Source organism: Pseudochaenichthys georgianus, chromosome 18, assembly GCF_902827115.2.
Source record: "Pseudochaenichthys georgianus chromosome 18, fPseGeo1.2, whole genome shotgun sequence".
NCBI classification, from domain to species: Eukaryota; Metazoa; Chordata; class Actinopteri; order Perciformes; family Channichthyidae; genus Pseudochaenichthys; species Pseudochaenichthys georgianus.
Genome location: NC_047520.1, coordinates 12536350 through 12555542, shown reverse-complemented (window position 1 = coordinate 12555542; position 19193 = coordinate 12536350). Strand labels below are relative to the sequence as shown.

The 19193-nt window shown below is 42.2% G+C and overlaps 1 protein-coding gene across 2 annotated transcripts; it reads right to left on the bottom strand.

Annotated features, from left to right (window-relative positions):
* Window positions 1-2522: 2522 nt before the first annotated feature.
* Window positions 2523-17903, bottom strand: fxr2 (FMR1 autosomal homolog 2). 2 transcript variants are annotated; one of them, XM_034105718.2, is made up of 17 exons: window positions 17669-17903; window positions 14965-15017; window positions 14061-14154; window positions 13328-13399; window positions 11207-11355; window positions 10882-10975; window positions 10447-10563; window positions 10166-10336; window positions 9998-10076; window positions 9743-9897; window positions 9232-9318; window positions 7596-7815; window positions 7310-7489; window positions 5939-6130; window positions 5724-5831; window positions 5400-5488; window positions 2523-4983 (listed from the first exon to the last, which is right to left on the bottom strand). In XM_034105718.2, exons 1-17 carry the CDS (start codon window positions 17717-17719, stop codon window positions 4885-4887), a joined length of 2010 nt encoding a protein of 669 aa, XP_033961609.1. In that variant the 5' UTR covers window positions 17720-17903; the 3' UTR covers window positions 2523-4884. The 2 variants fall into 2 exon arrangements, with proteins under 2 accessions (XP_033961609.1, XP_033961608.1); XM_034105717.2 differs by having other exon boundaries at window positions 5727-5831; window positions 17669-17805.
* Window positions 17904-19193: the final 1290 nt, after the last annotated feature.

The window sequence follows — 19193 nt, the reverse complement described above, 5'->3', positions numbered from 1 at the left end:
AAAGGATGAAGACACGAGGTTTTATGCGGAAAAGCCTTTCTATTTGTTACGGCTTGGTTCGTTGGTAAGAGTAGTTATGTAGAAAGTGTACCTTAATCAAACATCTACATGTAATAACTACACAGTGTATAGGTTATTTCCTCTCTTTATTGTATTGAGTATGTTTGTTTCTGATCTAAAATCCCATGTGAATTTCATTTGATTATAGCATGTTTTACCTTTCTTATAGTACAGATACTGCAGAAGATGTAGGAAGACATGTTTGAAGGACACAGATAATTCAAATGAAAGTGTTCAATCATGTCTGAGTGAATTAAAATCCCTTGGTAAGAATAGAAACCCAAACCTAGATAGGGGAGAGTGGGGTAAGTTGAGCCATTTTTTAGATGCTGTCCTCTAAGCAAGGAGAAATGACACATAGTAAAAATGAAAACACACACCTATAATTCAGGATGTCTCCTATCAATGGCAATGATAAGAATTAATATTTGATCAAGGGCAGTGAAAATATTACTTCTTTTAAAAAAAAAAGTATTGTGGCTCAACTTGCCCCGGGTTAGGGGTAAATTGATCCAGGTCAGGGGGTAAATTGAACCACTGTTCAAACCTGGGCATACCTGTTCAAACCTGGGCATACCTACAACACATCTTAAAGGTAACTATAAACAATAAATAACAAACCAAATACAAGCTTAGTTTTTCAAATATTTTTAATATAAATTTCGATTGAATTGATTAATTTTTTTTTAACATTAAACGTTAAAAGGAAAAGTAATCGTAAAAATGGTGATACCATTTCATACATCTTACCAATCAAACACAGGATAAATTCAACCTTAAATGTAGTCTACAATGAGCTCTTATTATCAACTGGGCCTACTTTCATTCATTTCTCCATTGAAAAACTGGCTCAACTTACCCCAAGGCCCATGGTTCACTTTACCCCATTGCCACCATTTTAGAAAAAGTCATCTTTAGCTTAATGATTCACATGGTTTAATACGCTGCCAACACATCAACATATACAATATGTGTTTAAACCTGGATACTTTTTTTTGACATGACAGCCGATATAGCTGACATATAGCTAATGTACTTTGACAAGCAAAAAACGTTTTTTTGTAAAAATGTTTACTTACCAGACCACAGTATCTCTTTCACAGGCAATGAGAAATGGGTGGAGCTTGCATACTTTCTGGTCACTTGATTACAACTATAAGGCGTTGCCTGGTTACAGGGGGTGGTTCAATCACTCTTTTATCTTAAATCGCAACATGTGGTATTACTTTACATAGCTTTTGAATGATACCTCATTCAAATTTAAAGCTGACTTTTTGATCTCTTTGTTGTTTTGTTTCGCCACTCGGGGGCAGAACTCCGCTGCAATCAGAATTCCCCCCTCGGTTTCTTTAAAAAAGAAGGGTACATGCAGCTAATCTGGTCATAAAGAACAATTATCTTACTTCAGAACAATATAGGGACCTAGACTAGGAGTACCTCTCATTGGGAAAACTGAAATAACAGTCACAATGCAAGCTGTACTAAAACGTCATCATTGTTGTGTACGGACCTATTTATGAACTTTCATCAATGCCCTCCTTTAACAAATATGGTATAGCTACAGTATAATTATGCTCTACTCAAGTCTAATAGTATGCTATTATCTTAAATATAATATATAAATGGTTAAAAATGGCCACAGAGGATGGAGGAGTAGTATAACACGCCCACCGAAACCAACAAATAATGCATGGGCACATTAAAAATACACTCGACTGTAAAGTAATGTACTATTTTGTATCATGTTCTCCATCAAATACCTTGCTTATTCACTCTGAAATGTGTGCTGGACTTCCCTCATGCTTTTATAAACTCGAAATTAGGATTCTTTAAAAAAGACAAATAGAGGCATGCATTTGTTTTTTGTATCCAGGTTATTTTTTGAATTGCTTTATCTGTACTAGCGAGAGTTAAATTATAGTTATTTTGCAAAACCCATTCAACTATCTTTTGATCTGGCTGCTGTGTCATGACTTAAAGGTATTGTGCAAAATCCACTTGTTCATGTCTTTTATACATAAACATGTTTCCCCTCTGTGTAAAGAGATTCTGAAAGTTTCAGGAAAAACGATTCGCTCACTTTTTGTCCTGATCAATTTATATAAAAACCTGTCTGAAAATGAGCTGATCAGATTTTGGCCACTTTATGAAGTCATTATCACCTGAATCTCCTCCTAGAGCACCATTGTGTTCTTTTTAACCAAATGTCTCTCAGAGGGGCGTGGGGAGGGGCTCCTTATTTTCATCTAAAGTAACAGACAGAGAATCAGCACTTTGGAAACAGAGGGGTTTATGGGATGCTAAATGGGATGCTAAATGGCATGCCGTTTGTTATTTCGCGCCAAACACTTCAGAGATGTTTTTTTGTCTGATTAATATATTATGTATATATATGAAAAACAGTATAATAAGGGACCTTTAAGGCCAATATTAAAAATAACAAACTGTTCAGAAGAGATGTATACCAAACAATGAAAAGTCCTTTATTGCCATCAGAACATGAGTGAGAAAACCAGAGACAAAATCGGAGAGAGTAAGGAGTCAACTGTACAACCAGCATCCACACAGACACACACACCAGCCAGCAGCCTTTCAACAGGACGCGAGGGGTACAGATACATGAGGATATACAGTACTCACACAATGAGGTATAAAAGTAAACACAAACATACCGGTTAGGGCTTTCTCCACTCACACGCATGCAACTGAACCAAGGTACAAATACTCAAGTGCTCGTTCATTCTTTAAAAACACAACATACAGGTGAGCAGACATGTATGACAGCAGCATCTGGGTCAACTCAACCAAACTCCCATTCATCTGTCTCTCAAAACCTTTGGTCATGTGGACGCTTGCTTGTCATGCACAATATTGCCCTTGTAAGGTAACACTTTGTAGGCGAAGAAATGGGTCCTTTTCTGACTCCACCGATAGAAACTTGGGCTTTCTTGTGGGGGCGGGGGATGTTTTTGAAGTCACAAATAGTTTCTTTTTCAAGACGTTAGTTGGACATTCAATGTGTACATTAGCAGCAATTCTAGTGAATGAAACAATGGCTTTGTAAGTCAGATTAATAAACACCCTTTTCCTCATGCACAGGACAGGCACCACCTACTACTAAATGCCATGCAAGTTAGAAAAATAGACTGCAAACTCACAAGACAGAGAAATCAAAGTTCGTTCTCCAGAGAAGAGGTTGATTTCACTTTCATTTTTTATTTCATATTTTCTAATGATGTGGAAATAGCAACAAAAAAAAACTTGAGAGCGGTAACCAAGACAACAGTAACAACATGAGTAGAGAGCCACCGAGGTTTTTCGAGTCCCTCTCTTACGCCAATTTGCCAACCCAAACTTCCAGGTCCAAGACGGGACACCTCGCTTGTTTTTGTTGTCGTTTGCGCTCCTCTACTCCTGCGACCTACGCGCACCTGGTGTGTGTGTGTGTGTGTATCCTGTAAGCGTGGGCCTGTGTGTCATGTGGCTCTCGTGTAATTTGAAGCTGTCCCACAGTCCGCGGGTTTCCAGGCTCCCTCCCCTCACCCCACTAGCAGCACCCGTCCCAGAAAAAGGTGGTCGCCCCTAGTGTGCATCCGGAGCTGTGCGCTGCAGTGGTTTTGACAAGACACAAGTGTGGCTGGAAGCTAGCACTGCCGCCCCCCCTCCGACACAGAGAAAGAGGCACGGTATAGTTCTCTTTAAGTCTAAATCTATAGTTTCAAGTCTGCCGTCCGTCTGGTCTCAGCCTGTCCTGTTTACAAGGCTGTGTGGGAGCCACCATGGACCCTCAATAAGAGCTAAATCAGGAAAGAGGAGGAAGACACCCCCTCAGGCCTGTTGCTATCAGATGCCTCACCGTGCGACCCGCCCAGGGCTACGTTTTGTTACCTCACCCCTCCCAGTTTTGTTTTGTGGTTGCCAAATATCTCACACAAACACACACGGGCACATATGCACCCCTACGCCGTCCATTCTACTCAGAATGCGAACAAGCGCCTTGAATTTTGTGTTTGGCACCAGACTTTCTTCCTCACGTTGGCCAGCCACTCTTCCTTTTCTGTATCCTTTTTTCACTCGTCACTCCCTCACAGGTCTGTCTTTTTTATAACCAAAAAAACCCTGGAAGAACACCTCTCCCTCGTTTTCTTCCTCTTAGGAAACAAAAGCAAACTTAATGGAAAAACTCAAGTTTTTTTTTTATTATTTTTTTTTTTCAAATTCAAGGCACAATGTCTATCAATATTCCAATCTGTCTGTCTGTCTCCACTCCCAGGTTCAGTGTGTGAACGTCGTGTCACATAAACTATTGGACTGTCTGCTTGTACGCCGCTCCCTACAGCTTACATCTCTCTCGTCTGTACATTAACACTGAAGAGACGCTTCTGTTTTGGTTGAGAGAGCGACTGCCGAGTCCGAACCAGTGATAAACAATGAACAAAATAAACATAACGAAAAGACACAAATAAAGACAACCGTTTGAAAAACAACAAAAAAAAAGTCTCGTCCTGTTTCTTGTATTTCAGTATTTTTAAAAATCAAGTCATATCCACCAGCTCTTTTTTGGCAAGCTAGTTTTTTTTTTTGTTTTTTTTTTAAATAAGCACTAAGTACTGATAGATAGGATAGCATACACCGTTAACATGTGTTTTTAAGTAGATGCGTTTGTCGTTTTTTTGTACTTTTATACTCTCATAGTAGGAATTCAGGTATTTTGTCAGGTACTTTTCACTCATCAGTTTAAGGTTTAAGTTAATGCAAGCAGGGACAGAGTTTGCCATGGAGTCTTGCTCTAGACTTGGGTTCGCGAGGGGCAGGGCCGTCTCTTTACGAGACCCCGTTGACCAAGGTCAGGGTTTCGCTGGCCGAGCCTGGGGAACCCATGGAGGGCGTTCGCTCATCCTTTGTGTCGCTGGTCCCGTTCTCCTGTGGGGAACAAAAAGTGACAAAGGTGAGAATGGACCAACAATGTAATTTACGGCAATGTAATAGTTCTTGTTTTCGTGCCAAACTGTTGTAGTACAGGTGACAGTTTAGTCCACAGATACATAGATGTGCAAATCAACAGGTCAATAATATATTATGTGTTTAAAATACAGCCAACTTATTAAAACCCTTTTTTCGAATGCACACGTTTCATTATCGTATTCATTTTTATTTCCAATTTCATAGCATAATAGATGGTTTTCAGTTTATGGTCTATAGTTTTTTGGGAAAGTGCTTGTTCAGTGTTCGTACAGTGCAATTTTTAATAACCCAAAATGGTTAAAATGTTACATCAGTACCCAGCAAAAGAACATGTATCTGTCCCTGATAGTTGCAGTGTGTGTTTGTGCCTTTACCTTGGGCTCGGAACCAGCGTGGTTTTCCTTCTGGGGCAAGTTCTGTCTGCTCTGGGACTCCGCACGGGATATGTAGTCAGCAACAGTCACTGGAAACATCAAAATATGTTAGCCAGAGCAACACATTATACATTCACATGTTTTCAAATGTTCTGCCATTTCTTTGATAGGATATCAGCACCACAGTAGTAATACAAAACAACTTGTATATATCCAAATACAGATTCTAACAGATTTAAAAGCAAGTGATCCATGATGATTGTATTGAAAAATAATATTTGTTCTGAAAAGGTAGATGAAATAAAAATAAAAATTATGACTCACCACCTTCAGCTGTTTGTCTTTCACGGCTGGCTGAACCTCCCTCTGGGCGGTTGCCACGGTTGCGACGGCGCCGGCTTCGGTTGCGGCGCTGAGGTCGGGCTTCATCATCTGTCAAATGAGAAAAATAAAGATGACCATCTCTCATAATATCCGATTCAATTGACAAATACTTTGGTTTTGATTGCAGAGATGAGATGACAACATTAAGCGCTCACCCAGTCCGTTCTCACTGGGGGCGGCCTGGCCGTCTGACTCTGCGGCAGCATCCATCACGCTGGGCTCCTGGTCGTTACGGCGACGTCTGGAGCGTCTGCGGCGGTCTGCCACGCCATCAACAATGTCAGATTCGGCCTGCTCTCCCTCGCCTTCCAGCAGGGAGTACGGGTTACTGTCCGGGTCCCTCAGCACTGCGTATGCCACAGAAAATATAATGAGTGATACAGCTACAATTGCCAATGCTTCACCCCTCTTTGACATTTATTTGCTTTAGTTTAAACAAAAAAATGCTTTAACAAAAAGAGTGAAAACTGTAAGTATCCTTCTATAGCTGGTATTATACCAGCGTTTCTCAAAGTGTGGGGCGCAGAGATGTGATAGGTAGGCCGCGAATGGACGCGAGACTATTATTATTTTTAAAATAAATGTTTTGGACCTCAGGCTGGAATCGAACCTGGGTCCTCGCGGGCGGGAGTGGACTGTTACAGCCGGAGACTCGCAAGTTCGCAACGGCGGTGGACTTTCACAGCGCCGGACACGCAGGAGCCTCGCAACGGCGGGTGTTTGCGGTGGCGGAACCAGCGCTGTGAAAGTCCACGGCCCACCTATGCCAAAGGCAGCGGCCCACTGGGGAAAGTCCCGAATCTCCCAATGGCCACACACACAAAATCATTTATAGACATAGGACACACACACACGCACACACGCAATGTGGAGCGGCATCTCACCACTTCATAAGGAGTTTAACCGTGACACTTTTCAAAATCCCGTTTGTGTCCCCCCACTTTACAAATAAAGCAGGTTAAAATAATTAAATTGCATACATTTTCTTTTAGTAAACACTGCAATCGGGTCCCACGGACCCAAACAGCACACAAAGGTTAAAGGTAAGCATAGAATAATGTTAAAATGTGCTAAATATATACACTGCAAAAAACAACAAAAGAGGAATAAAAGTATCTCTTGACTTGTTTTCTTTTTTGAAAGTAGCTCTCATCCTAAAAAAGGTTGGAGACCCCTGGGATAGAACGATACATTTGACAATTTTAAGCTTGGCCTACCATTTTATTGGAGTGATGAGGAACTGTTCAAAGTGGGGAATGATGAGAACCACTGTATTATACTAACATGTTTTTCAGTACATTTTAACAACAAGAATCCCCCTGACTATAAGGTCCTTACTTCATCCTGTAAAAGGCACATGCCTCATTTATAAAAGAAAGGCCCCTGCCCGCAGCTTCTTGGAAAGAAATGCTAAGCAGCACCATACTCTAGGTTTTCTTTCTCATCTTATTATTGTAATATTCAAATGTTCAACCTCGTAGGACCAAGGGATGAAATGTTTAGCCCTAAACTTTGGCCATAACTACCTGAGCTGATGGAGTTGGAAGGCTTGGCCCCTGGCCCCCCACGGCCTCGTCCTGTGTTTGTGCCTCGGCCCCTGCCGCCCCGTCGGGATCCTCGCTCATCGGCCCCTAAGCCACGGGGCCGCTGGTCGCGATCGCCCAATTCCTCTGTCTCAGAAGTATTGGACAGCTCAGAGTTTGTGCCTGGATCAAGCATAGATACGTTTAAAAAAAAAACATTAGCATAGGAAATAACAGAAATATATCTTACTATCTACTTTACTTTCAAATATGTCCAGATTCTTCTTACCATATCCAGAGTACTGGGTGTTTGAGGTCCTACGCCCTCTGCCGCGGCCTCCGTAGGTGCGAGAGGTGTGGAGTGAGTTGCTGCTATCATCTGTTAAGTAACCTTTCTCCCGTTCAACACCGGGGCCCCCAGTTCGGTTAGCAGGAGCGCGGTAACCAACCCCGATCTGACGGAGCTGCTCGTCAATCTGGAGACGCTCCAGGCGCAGCTGCTCCACCTCCTGCAGGGGGGGGACGAGGAGACAGTGGTGGTTAGTGTGCACTTCAATGTATATGATTAAGAACAATGCATGGAAAATTAAAAAGCAAATACGTAACCAGAGTGAAAAAGTAGTTATCAAAGTGAGTCATAAAGACATTCATAGACACTTTGTGTTTACTACAAATAACCACACATCTGTTCATCTGTAGCGCTGGGACCAAGCCATTCTTAGAAAACATCTGCAGTGAGCTGGTGTTGTGCTTGTTATTAGGTTTAACACTCTGCCACTAGGGGGCAGTAATGCGTTACGTTCACTGTGATGACAAATGGAACTCTCTTTAAGAGTCATTCTTAAAGAAAACCCACAGCTGATTTTTTTATGTCAAAACAGCTGATATTTTCTGGATGTGCCTGGAATTAAAAATATGCATGTGGAGACTGTAGAATGGAAATGGTCCCAATGTCTTTTTATCTTTAGACAGACATAAGTAAACTCAAAGTTTACAGAGTGTTTAAATGTAAAAGTGAACTTAATTTAAAAAGAGCTTTACAATATTGCCCATGTGACAAGCAACACTCTCAATCACAGCACTCTAACATAAAGTTACAGCCAAATCTCATTTAGAGTTAAATAGATTTACTTCATTCATATCCTCAATACTGATTACTAGCATAAATAATATCATGTTAATGTTTTCAGAGAGCACAAAAAGTCTGCCCAATACAAAAAGTCGCAATATCTATAGCAGTATAAGGTAAAACATTTTTTGATGAGTTAAAAAAGGGATCCGTGTATCATTCAAACCATTTTTTTCCTAAAAACAACTATTATCTTTGCCAATCACAATTACATGTTTGTTTTCAGAAAAGCCACATAGTTTGAGGGGGTGGGCATTTGCATCTAATGGCAGCTGTGCACTGACAGCAGTTTCTGTGGAGTTTAAGTAAAGGGTGACTTGGAGGAGAGGGGGTGACAGCTGCCTCCACCAACGACAGCTGAACCTGCAGGGGGCGTGGAGGAAGAGAGGCAGGACGGGGGTCTGGCATTATTTTTGGACGCTGAGGGTCCAGATAGCTGGTAATCTAAACTCCTGCGTACCCTTCACCCCATCCCACAGAGAGGGGCTATTAATAAAAGCACATGAGGTAAGGGCAAAAGGAGGCGCTCTCAGCAGCTTTCTACATGTGGGGCTGCAAACAGGTGACCGGTATGAACTGAGCCTGCAGATACGCCCACATTTCCCAGCAGCACCCTGTCCTTACTCCACGTGTCACATGTAAAAAATGTGCTTCTTGAAACACGTTTGCTTGTGCCGAGATATTTTAAGCAGAAATACATTTATGAGATAAGTCAAAGAACAAATGTTTTTTGAGTGACACAAACAGAGAAAGGGTACTGCTGCCACCTTTTGGTAAACATGGAGAATGGACTAACCTGGAGATAGGACACATGGTACTCCAACAGAGCCTGAGCATTGCTGATGTTCTCTTTAGTTCCCACAAAGACGAAGGGAACCATGCCCTGATGAAACACAGAGGGGGAGATGAAGAGTTATTCATGTAAAAAGATCATCCTTGAGTTTCAGTAACAGGGACATTTCACTGACAAGGTAACAGTTCAGAAGAATTATAAGTAAGGCAACTATTTCTGTAATGATTAGTTTTGAAAGTCACATGAAGAAACATATCAACCCATCAGAGACAAAAGACAGTGCCCACACACAGCCAACATAACTGACAAATTATGTGCAAAGGGCTGTGTGTGTTGAAAGCGATGAAAACATAAGTGCTGGTGACAAAACAAGAGAGACAAAGCGGCAGAATGGAACAGTGTCAAAGCACATTGGACTTCAACACTCTGCTGCGGTTGGTAAGCTTAGCCTAATACAGAGCAAAGAGTGTTTCGTTTTTTCAGGACTGTGAAGCCAGCCGTTCGGTCCATTCACCTCTTTAACGGGGGCAGTGTCGTCCCTGCCTGCCCCCTGCCTGCCCCCCTCCTCTCGGGGCTTTTTGTCGTTGTCTCCCTCGATCCTGACGCGGACCACGCCTGACTTGTCAACAATCTCCTGAATGACTTTGCCGTTCTTGCCGATGACTTTGCCTGGGGGAGAAAAACAAAAAATAAGAGGGTTAAAAGAACGTCATGATAATACAGATATGCAAGGATAAGTAGTATATGAACAGGAATGTAGTTTACTCACCTACGAGGTCCCTCGGTACGTGAAAGTAGTCTTCTTTGAACTCGAGAAACTCTCTAGCCTGCCTTACTGCCTCTGGGGACTGTAACAAACATATGACCAAATTCAAGTCAACACATCAATTGATATATTTGGACAAGAATTGACAAGCTCTTTAAAACAAAAGCACACCTCTCCGTAGATCCTGAATGTGCAGCTCTCCTCCTCTAACTCGATGGCTGTGACTCCGGCCACCTTCCTGGCCTGCTGGATGTTGGCGCCATGGGAACCGATGGCAAGTCCCATCAGGTCCTCCCTGACCTTCACCTCCTCCTGGTACGCTGATGCTAACTGCTTACTTGTCTGGCAGGGGAAATTAAAAGCACAAATGTGAAAAGCTAAAATGTCTCGGGCCTCTAATTGAGTAGTACGGGAACTGTTACATGCATTTGAGAGGATGGGTGTAGGTTTACCTCCAGATGTTTGGTGGCTTCCTCGTTGCGGGACATTAGCATGAGTTTGGTACGGATGCTGCGGAAATGCATGTCGCTCAGAAGTGTTGCACGCTTTACTGTGGTTTCGTTTGTAGACTGGAAGACAACAAAAAAGGGAATAAGTTACAATTGATCAACAACTGGTTAGTTAGTGTTTGTGAATGTGAGGGTATTGGAGAAAGTGGTGAAAGATTCAGAATTGTGTTGATGGGTGTTTTGTCGAAGAAAGTAACAACATAGCAAGACAGGAAGAGGAGGCTATGTACCATGAGCTAAATCAAATCTACACATGTAAGAAAAAATAAACCATTTTATGTAAATTACTGCAGCTCCTTTTAATTGTGCCGCATATTTGGATTTGGAACAAGGCCATTTACTCGTTCCTGAGGTGAGATGTGTGTTCCAAGTACTTACCAGCACGATGAGTTCGTGTGATTCGGTACTGTAGAAGATGCAGTTGGCTCCGATAGCTTTCCTGAAGTCTTTGTGAATGTTCTCGCTCTCACAGCTGTCCATAAGAAAACAACCCACAGGGGAGTCAGCTTTGTTATTCATGAGGCCGCAGAGGGTCAACATAACTGAGAAAACTACTGATGCAAGAAATGAACATGTAAGGAAAGGTGTCACAACATGTAAAATCATCCAATCATAAAGAAAATACTACAATATGGTGCAATGCTGATATTACCTTATAAATCAAACTTAAAGGTTGTTCATTTGACAATGCTATGACACTTACATGTCCCGCAGGTCTTCTGGGACAGGGATGGGGACCTTGTGGAAGGAGTTTCGAGAGGATGGGCTGTTGGGGTTGAGGGGCCTGATGCGCTCCGCTGTGACAATCTCGTTGTATGTGGCATCGCATGCCGCGTATTCGATCACGTAGAACTAAAAAACAGCACATTAGAGATTGATTGTAAAAAACGTAGCCAGAAATGTCACAAATAGTAAAGCTCGACAGCACAGAAAACCAAAGTAATAAAAGAAATGAGAAATGATGAGCAGAAATTGTATTTTCTTTTTTATGTATTGGAAATATGAAAATGACAAACAAGCACAAAGTATTCTTTATTGTGCAGTTAAATAAGCACTGTAAATGCTGAAAAAATACTTATTTTCTTTGCATAACAGAACATTTTGTTTTCAGTCAATATAAAAACAGCTGAATTAGCTGTCAAATCAGAAATTAATTCAGGTCTACTCTCAAATTAAGAATATATTGATGTCTGCTTTCAATAAGAAATGAATAGATGTTCTGTCAAATTGGGAAATTAAACGTCACATTAAAAATGCATTCATTCTATAGCTTGTGCGTAAAGAAAAAGGGGAACCGGTGAGGCGGTGAGATGAACATCGCACACACCAAGCTCAAAGGACAGAATTAAAGCCATCAGTCAGCGCTAGACATTCCTGCAGGCTCTTATCAGACTGCTCCAAATAACAGCACAACACCCGCAGCAGCCCGCCCTCCCCGCCCCGCTCAGTGGCACTACGACACAGTCCTCTACATATCCCACTGACCCACTATTCAACCTGCAGCTGACTAACAGCCAGTTCCGGTGCTTGGTTATTAGGAGAAAACAATGAAGTCCACGCAACATTAAGTCAGTGTGGAGAAAAGGCACAGGATGTATGAGGAATATCATTTGAAGGTACTTTGTTAGACCACATGAGGACCAACTGGATCGTCTGGCTCACTACCCAGCAGTTATTATCTTACTACAGGCCTGTATTCACTCCACACAAGCTTCACAAACAGCTACTGGCATGACAACAAAACACTGAAGGCAAAGGGAAATAGAATTGCTCGATTGCCGTTTGATAAATGAGAAGATACAGGGCAGCATTTTATAAATATTAAGTCCTTTTCCACCCTGTAGTTCCATGATTTATTTTTAGGCCAAGGATCTAACACCTTGAGCCCATAAATGTTTCAACGACATTAGAAAAAAGGCACATTAAAAGTAGGGATGCTCCGATCGATCGGTCACCGATCGATATCGGCCGATACTCACTCTCTACCGATCGATCGGGGCTCTCTAAACATGCCGATCGCGAGAGCCGATCGCGAGAGCCGATCGCATGACGTAAAATACATGACACTTTTCTCTGTGTGCGGCAAAACAAGCTCGCCAAAATGGCTTCACCGGTTTGGCATTATTTTAAGGTGTCCGAAAAAGACAGTAAAATAGCGGAATGCAACGTTTGTGTGAAGCAAAAATCCTGCAGCTCCGCCCGCCGGACCGGTAAGCAGGACGAAACACACAAGAGTTAGACCTAACACACTTAGCTATTGTATCTACCTCTGGAACAAGCTAAACTAGTTATTATAAATATATTTATTCTTCACTGCCGGGTCACTCATTACTAGATCAGTGAGCTGCATGAGATACTGACAGGCTGTCAGGAGAGAGAGAGAGAGAGAGAGAGAGAGAGAGAGAGAGAGAGAGAGAGAGAGAGAGAGAGAGAGAGAGAGAGAGGAAAAGGGAGCGCTTCCGCTCATTTCTCCCGTGTTATTATCCAAAGTGAGGCCGATACTGATTCCGGCGATCGGAGCATCCCTAATTAAAAGGTTAGGCAAGCTAGACCGGCTTAAAAAACAATAACTACTTTGCTGTAGATCCATTGGAAGAAAACATGAAAGCCTCATGTTGTTAATATGTCATAATATTGTAAGAAGGGTTTTTTTGTATTATGAGAGACTAAACGCACCATACAGACAAAACACATGTCTCCCAAGTACAGAGCATATGATCTTTAAAGTATGCATGAGGGATGAAACTATTTTTAAACGGTTCAAAACTAATTCCATCTCTTACTCCTATTTTATTTTGTAAAAGAGAATGTTCTTGGAACTCACCTCTCCCTTCATCATTCTGACCCGGGCCAGCCACCAGCCACATGGCTCCTGTTCGTTGGCCCTGGAGTAAACCTGGGAGGAGAAACACAAGGAATGAAAGCCAAGCAGGGGCCAAAAAGGACGCATATTTCACAACGAGCTAGTGTCATTTGGACAGATTGTATGAGATGTTAAGGATACATTTTATAGTAATTTATGACTGATAACTTCTACATGTTCATATACAAATTATATGATTTATTATTTTCTAATTGCCTGCTCAAAAACACAAAAACTAAGTCACAAATCCTGACAAATGTATTCAGTATTTTTTTTACATTGTGTATTATTTATAATTCAAGTGATTTATGTATTTTCTAAATGTGAATAAGTATATATTTAGCTGTTAATGTAAATTAAAATTGTATCCTATTCTATCTTTTAAATATGTTTAACACTTTTGTGGTGCTTGACAACACTCCTGCTGTAACAAAATGATTTCCTAATTTCCTAAATGAATAAAGTATCTACCTATCTATCTTGAAACAGCTTTTAGGCAGTCACATGCCAGAAGCCGTTATATAGTAATGCGTAAACTTAAAAAGGGCATAACAGAAGATTATTTCATTTAAAGTGTATATGGATGTACTGGAAACGTCAATTAACACGAGCTAATAATGAGCATTATGGGCTTTGAGACATAGGTCCCACTCAGGTGGATGAGCTGAAGGAGGTGCAAAGTAGCCGGCCTTACCTCCACTTCTTCCCCTTCACCGATTTCCTTGAGGTAATCGGCTGGAGGAGGCAACCGTACGTCGCTGAAGGGCAACTGTCTTTCTGGCTGCCAGCTATGGTGAGACGACACAGAGATGAACCAGGTCAATAAATACATTACAATTAAACATTGTAGTTGAATCCCTTTTTGCCCCGATGTCATATTGGGAATGTAAAGACAAGGCTGTGCGGCACAATAACAGACTTTATGGAACTCATTTTTTTTTAATTAATTTTTTAAAATGGGTCATCAAGTTTAATGAGGAGGTTTGAGGAACTGCGACTGGCAAGTGAGTGACTGTTCATTGTATGATGTCCTTTTTCATTAAACAAGAATAAATAAAGACTTCCATAAAGTGCAGTTAATAACTGGCTCATTTAGATATTAATTGCCATCATGTAAGACCCCAAAAGGTGTCGTATTCAATCACTGTGTTTTACAACCCTCTACTCGGCCCATGTGCTCAGAGAAAGTATGAGTAGGGAGGGGGTCGTCTAAAAAAAAAATGACACAGGCCCGATACTGCCACCCCCTCCCACCCTGCATACCTCGGGTCACTATTTTTAGGGTCACCCTGCTCTACACTCGGAGCCAAGTAGATAAAGAGGGACCAGGGGGATGGGTGGGTAGTGGAAAAGGGACAGTAGGTGGGGCTAGGAGTATAGGAAAGCATGCCATCAGGGGGGGATCAGAGCAGGAGGCAAACAAACTGTTAGAGACGTGTATGGGCAGCTGCATGCCAGGCTAAGGGGCTGAAGGGGACCATTTGGAACTGGGTAAAGCACCGGCTCGGAGCAGACGTCAAAACTTTAAATCACAACAGTTTCAGCTTAATTTCCCGAACATTTATCCATAAAGATAGATGGATAAACACGACACTTACTTGTTTTCAAAAACAATTGTGAGTGAATCTTCGTGGACATCTTTGATGAAGCCCTAAAAGAAAAAACAGAGAGACAGGATTTTAAGTGCATGAATGAGCAAGAGAGACAGTGAGGAGGGGTGGGGCTGTGAGCATTTCATTCTCATGTAAACAACATTAGCCATGCTAACCAACAGCACTGAGACCATTGCTGAAAAAGAGCATCTTGGTTGGGAAGCCAAGACATAACTGACACAATTTCTGTGCTGGATAAAGTGACGATGAACACCGACTCCTCCTGACAGCCCGGAAATATCTCTCGCATACAATTCAAATGCAAGGGCTTTCTCGTTGTGTGCAAGTTTTACAAGAGGCAGTATTATGACGGGACATGTATGGGGAAGGCTCACACAGCAGAGCCTATATGGACGTATTATCTGATAGACAACTACTACGAGAGTCTCGGGATGCCATAAAGTTTGACCAAAAAAACCCCACCAGCAAGCAAGGGTCAGACAGGGGAAAGTGGTGGGTGTGGCGTGTCCCTTAGTGTGACACTACCGTATATGGGACAGAGAGGTCAAGCAGTATTTTTGCAAGCATTTGTGGGTTTGGGGAGGGGGGAGAGTCGATTCACCTGATAGAAAGAAGCTGCTTATGTACTGCAAGAGCTGGCTAGGGTTTCAGGGTGCAATGTGTGTTGACATGTTAGGATTTCTACTCCCTTTTACATCACTTAAACAGTCCAATCTGAATACAACTCAGATCATCCATCTCCTCCTTTTTGTGTTATGAGATGGTCAAAGTATGCCTCGCATGAATGATTAGCATCCGTCTCTCACTGTAGGGAGCCCAGTGGCATTAGGATGCTATCATCTGGAGAAAAAGCCAGCAGTGACAACAGGTCTGACTGAAAAAGTGCTTATCCTCCATTTTCCAGAGGGCACATTTGGAGACCGCTGCATGTGCATGTTATGTCAGAAGGAGTATTGCTTCCATCAAGTAGTACCAGGTCAAGGGGCAGGCAAGCCCTGTTTCTAACGTGACATGGGGGGGGGCGTTGAGTGGTCACTGGCTGTTCCACAGTGACGTGCACTCATCCTCAGGCCAACAGCCACATGCAGGTCAATGTGGTGAGGAAGATCTTTCACACCACAGGGGGCTTCCTCTAAAAAAAAAAACGTGATGCATTTTTTCCACAAAAAAGGCAAAAACGCATTTGGCTTAATGGGAACACATATTAATAAATGTGCAAAGTTCCTTATTAATGCCAAATATCCAGTCAAAACATAAGAAATTAATGTGGAACAATTAACATTAATACAACTGTTTAGATCCTTGTTTAGGCATTTTATCAATTGGGATGGTCGGGACCCCCTTGAAAACGAGAAATTGCCATTACTTGACAGGTGCCGTTTGTCCCCAACAGGTTGTGATTCTGAATCATAAACTAACCGACTCACGCCGACAGCAAAGTGAAGGAAGTGCATGGAAAAAGCACAATCAATTTATACCCCGTGTGAAACAAAACAGAAAATAAAGCAATACAAGGCTTTTGTCCCGTCTCTCCTAACAAGGATAACACATCAACTGGAGTATGACATTTAGAATGTCACTACAGGTAAGTGTCCATGTCACCCACTAAATCAGAGCTGTGAGATAATGGATGTAATGGAGGAGTGGAAATATTCATTTATGCCCAAGCCAAACTGTCACCCTGTAAAACAGAAAGACAGGTGAAGCCACACCATGAGAGTAAATATAGGCTCATCCCTAAAGCACCATGTGGTCACTTGACAATCTGAACAACTGGAGGAGAAGAGCACATGGAGAAATAAACGTGTTTCAAATTAAATAGGAAAGTCACAAAATATTAAAGACAAGAAAACAGGTTGTTGATAAGGATGATATTTAACTTCATCAGATTTTTAACAAAAAAGCCCAAGTTACTCTATATGATAACTGCTCACCAAGACCCAAATGCATAAGACTCATACAAACATTGATATTGCAGCTGTCTTTTTATAAACGATAATGTAAAATTCAATTGGAAGCCACTTAATTTACATCTTATTTTGATGTCTGAAAGCCTGTGTCTAAATATGAAACTACACTTGCCTTCTTCTTTTGAAAAAGAGGCAGAATTGAAACAGAAACTCAGACTCTAGTTCTTCCCTGTCAGGGCAATACACACACGACCTAAGGTACAGTTGTGCAGCTGGAGGTGGGTAAAGGTACACAACAAATGTAAAGTATTAATGTAGTACTCATCATACTGAATCAGAGCAGGAACTGAACAACAGCTGTGTGATCAGCAGCTCGCTTCGGTTTTAAATGACTGCATCCAACATTGGAAGACAAAGCAAAATGCTATGAGAAATGGGTTATGCCATTTTAAAACTATGAGAATGTGGTTCCAATGACATGTTCTGTATTCATATTGACATTTTTTTTTTTTTAAAAGGGACCAAATATAGGCCGTACATGGTGATGACAAGTGTGCCTAGCTTATGAGCTAGCTGGAGCTAGCTACCCACCCCACAATGGCCAACCCTAATGGAAGGGAAAAACCATCCCGGTTTGTCAGAACTGGTCCAAAGCTACAATTTGTCAAATAGTCCATGTCTATCTAGGGCAGGACGTAGAAAGCAGGAAGCTGAACAGTTCTTCCTGAAACTAAACTTTTATCTGGGACAACTGGAAACTACGACTTTAACCAGGTTACCTTGTAGAAGGCCGCATTCGAGCCGCGAACTTCCACGGCCAGCCCGTCCATACTCGTCGGTACGTCTCCACAGTTGAGCTTTTCTGTTGGCGCTACGACTCCCGGCGAGTCGGGTATCGTAAGGGCCCCCAGCTTCGCCGGCCCGTCGGCGCTCTCCGGCCGCTTGTGGATTTCCAGTGTTTCGGGTGGCAGGAGAGGGGCAGAGGTGAAGGGGTTGGGAGATGGGTGTGATGGTGGCAACTATTGCAACGCAGACGCTGTCTCCAGCACCAGCAGCTCGTGAAGAAGCTCCGTTGTCTATTTCTGTCTGAACGTGGGATTTGGTGCTCGCAAGCTGAAAGGCACCGCCACGAGCAATGGTGAAGTCTCGACGTGCGCGAAGAGCAGAAGAAAGCTAATGATGCTACGGCAGGAGGATGCTAGCTGATGGATAATTAGCTGGGAGGCTAGCTATCAACACCTTGATCCCGTCAGTTTTCAGGGATGCTAGCTGCCTAGCATGTGATAGCCTGTCTGCGTTTGTTGGTTGTGCGTGTGGCGCAGTTCTTGCGTTGAATAATTTCGTCACCGGGGGTCGTTTCCTCAGTCTGTGGTGCAATTTCAGCGGCGTTTCTCTCCAAAAAGCGTTTGAGCTGCACTGCCGCCCGGCGACTCCTTACTCCAACTACCCGTCCCCACAAATACACGCCGATAGAGTGAATCAGAGTGGGACTGAATGACCTCGAACATCCCACCCCTCCATGACAAAAACCCGCCCATTGGGAAACCCAGGATTATGATTGGTCAATGACCTAGGCAATCAACACTAGCTGTCACTTATTGGTTTAGCAAATAAGGGTTGGTCCATAAATGTGACCAATACTACGTAGGGAGTTTTATCCTCACACAATCCATTGGTTTTTCAATGTGTCAATTAGAAATTATTCAAATTGACTGGCTCCATAGCTAATTTTGCCCACTCATTGATGAGTAAGGACCACCAGCCCCTGTGTAAACAGCAATACAGTAAAGTACTATCATATAAGCAAAAGTTCCAGTACATTCTCAAAACACCAAGATATACACTGAAAGAGGGAAACACTGAATAATTAAACCACAAAAGCCACAACAATGTTATTTGTCACAACATATTGCAAAATAATAATGAAGAAAGAATTTCAAAACTGTCTACGAAAAGTTAGGTTATAGAATGGTTGCAAAGCACCGGGTGTGAAGCCCAAAGAAGACCAGACATGCAGGGACAGTTGGGAAGAAACATGCTGTGAGAAGCACACATCATGAGAGGCCAGAGGTCACAGGGAAAGCCCCACAGGAATAATCACAGTTGTTGAAAACCAAAATGTAATATGGATAGGACTGAGTGTGTCGGCTTCCTTAATATTCTATCCATCACAGAGAGACCTTGCACAGCTGTTAAAATGGTGCATAACAAATAATTCTGAATAAAAAGGCTCAGAATACATTATTTGGATACAGCATCAGGGACCCAACAAATAAAAGTATCATGTAATCCCCTCTAATCAGC

Coding starts and splice junctions, on each gene's coding strand:
- fxr2 (XM_034105718.2), bottom strand. CDS start 17,719: ATGGACGGGCTGGCCGTGGAAGTTCGCGGCTCGAATGCGGCCTTCTAC. Junction 14,155..14,964: donor ACAATTGTTTTTGAAAACAA/GTAAGTGTCGTG, acceptor GTCTCACCATAG/CTGGCAGCCAGAAAGACAGT. Junction 13,400..14,060: donor GTGAAGGGGAAGAAGTGGAG/GTAAGGCCGGCT, acceptor TTCTCCTCCCAG/GTTTACTCCAGGGCCAACGA.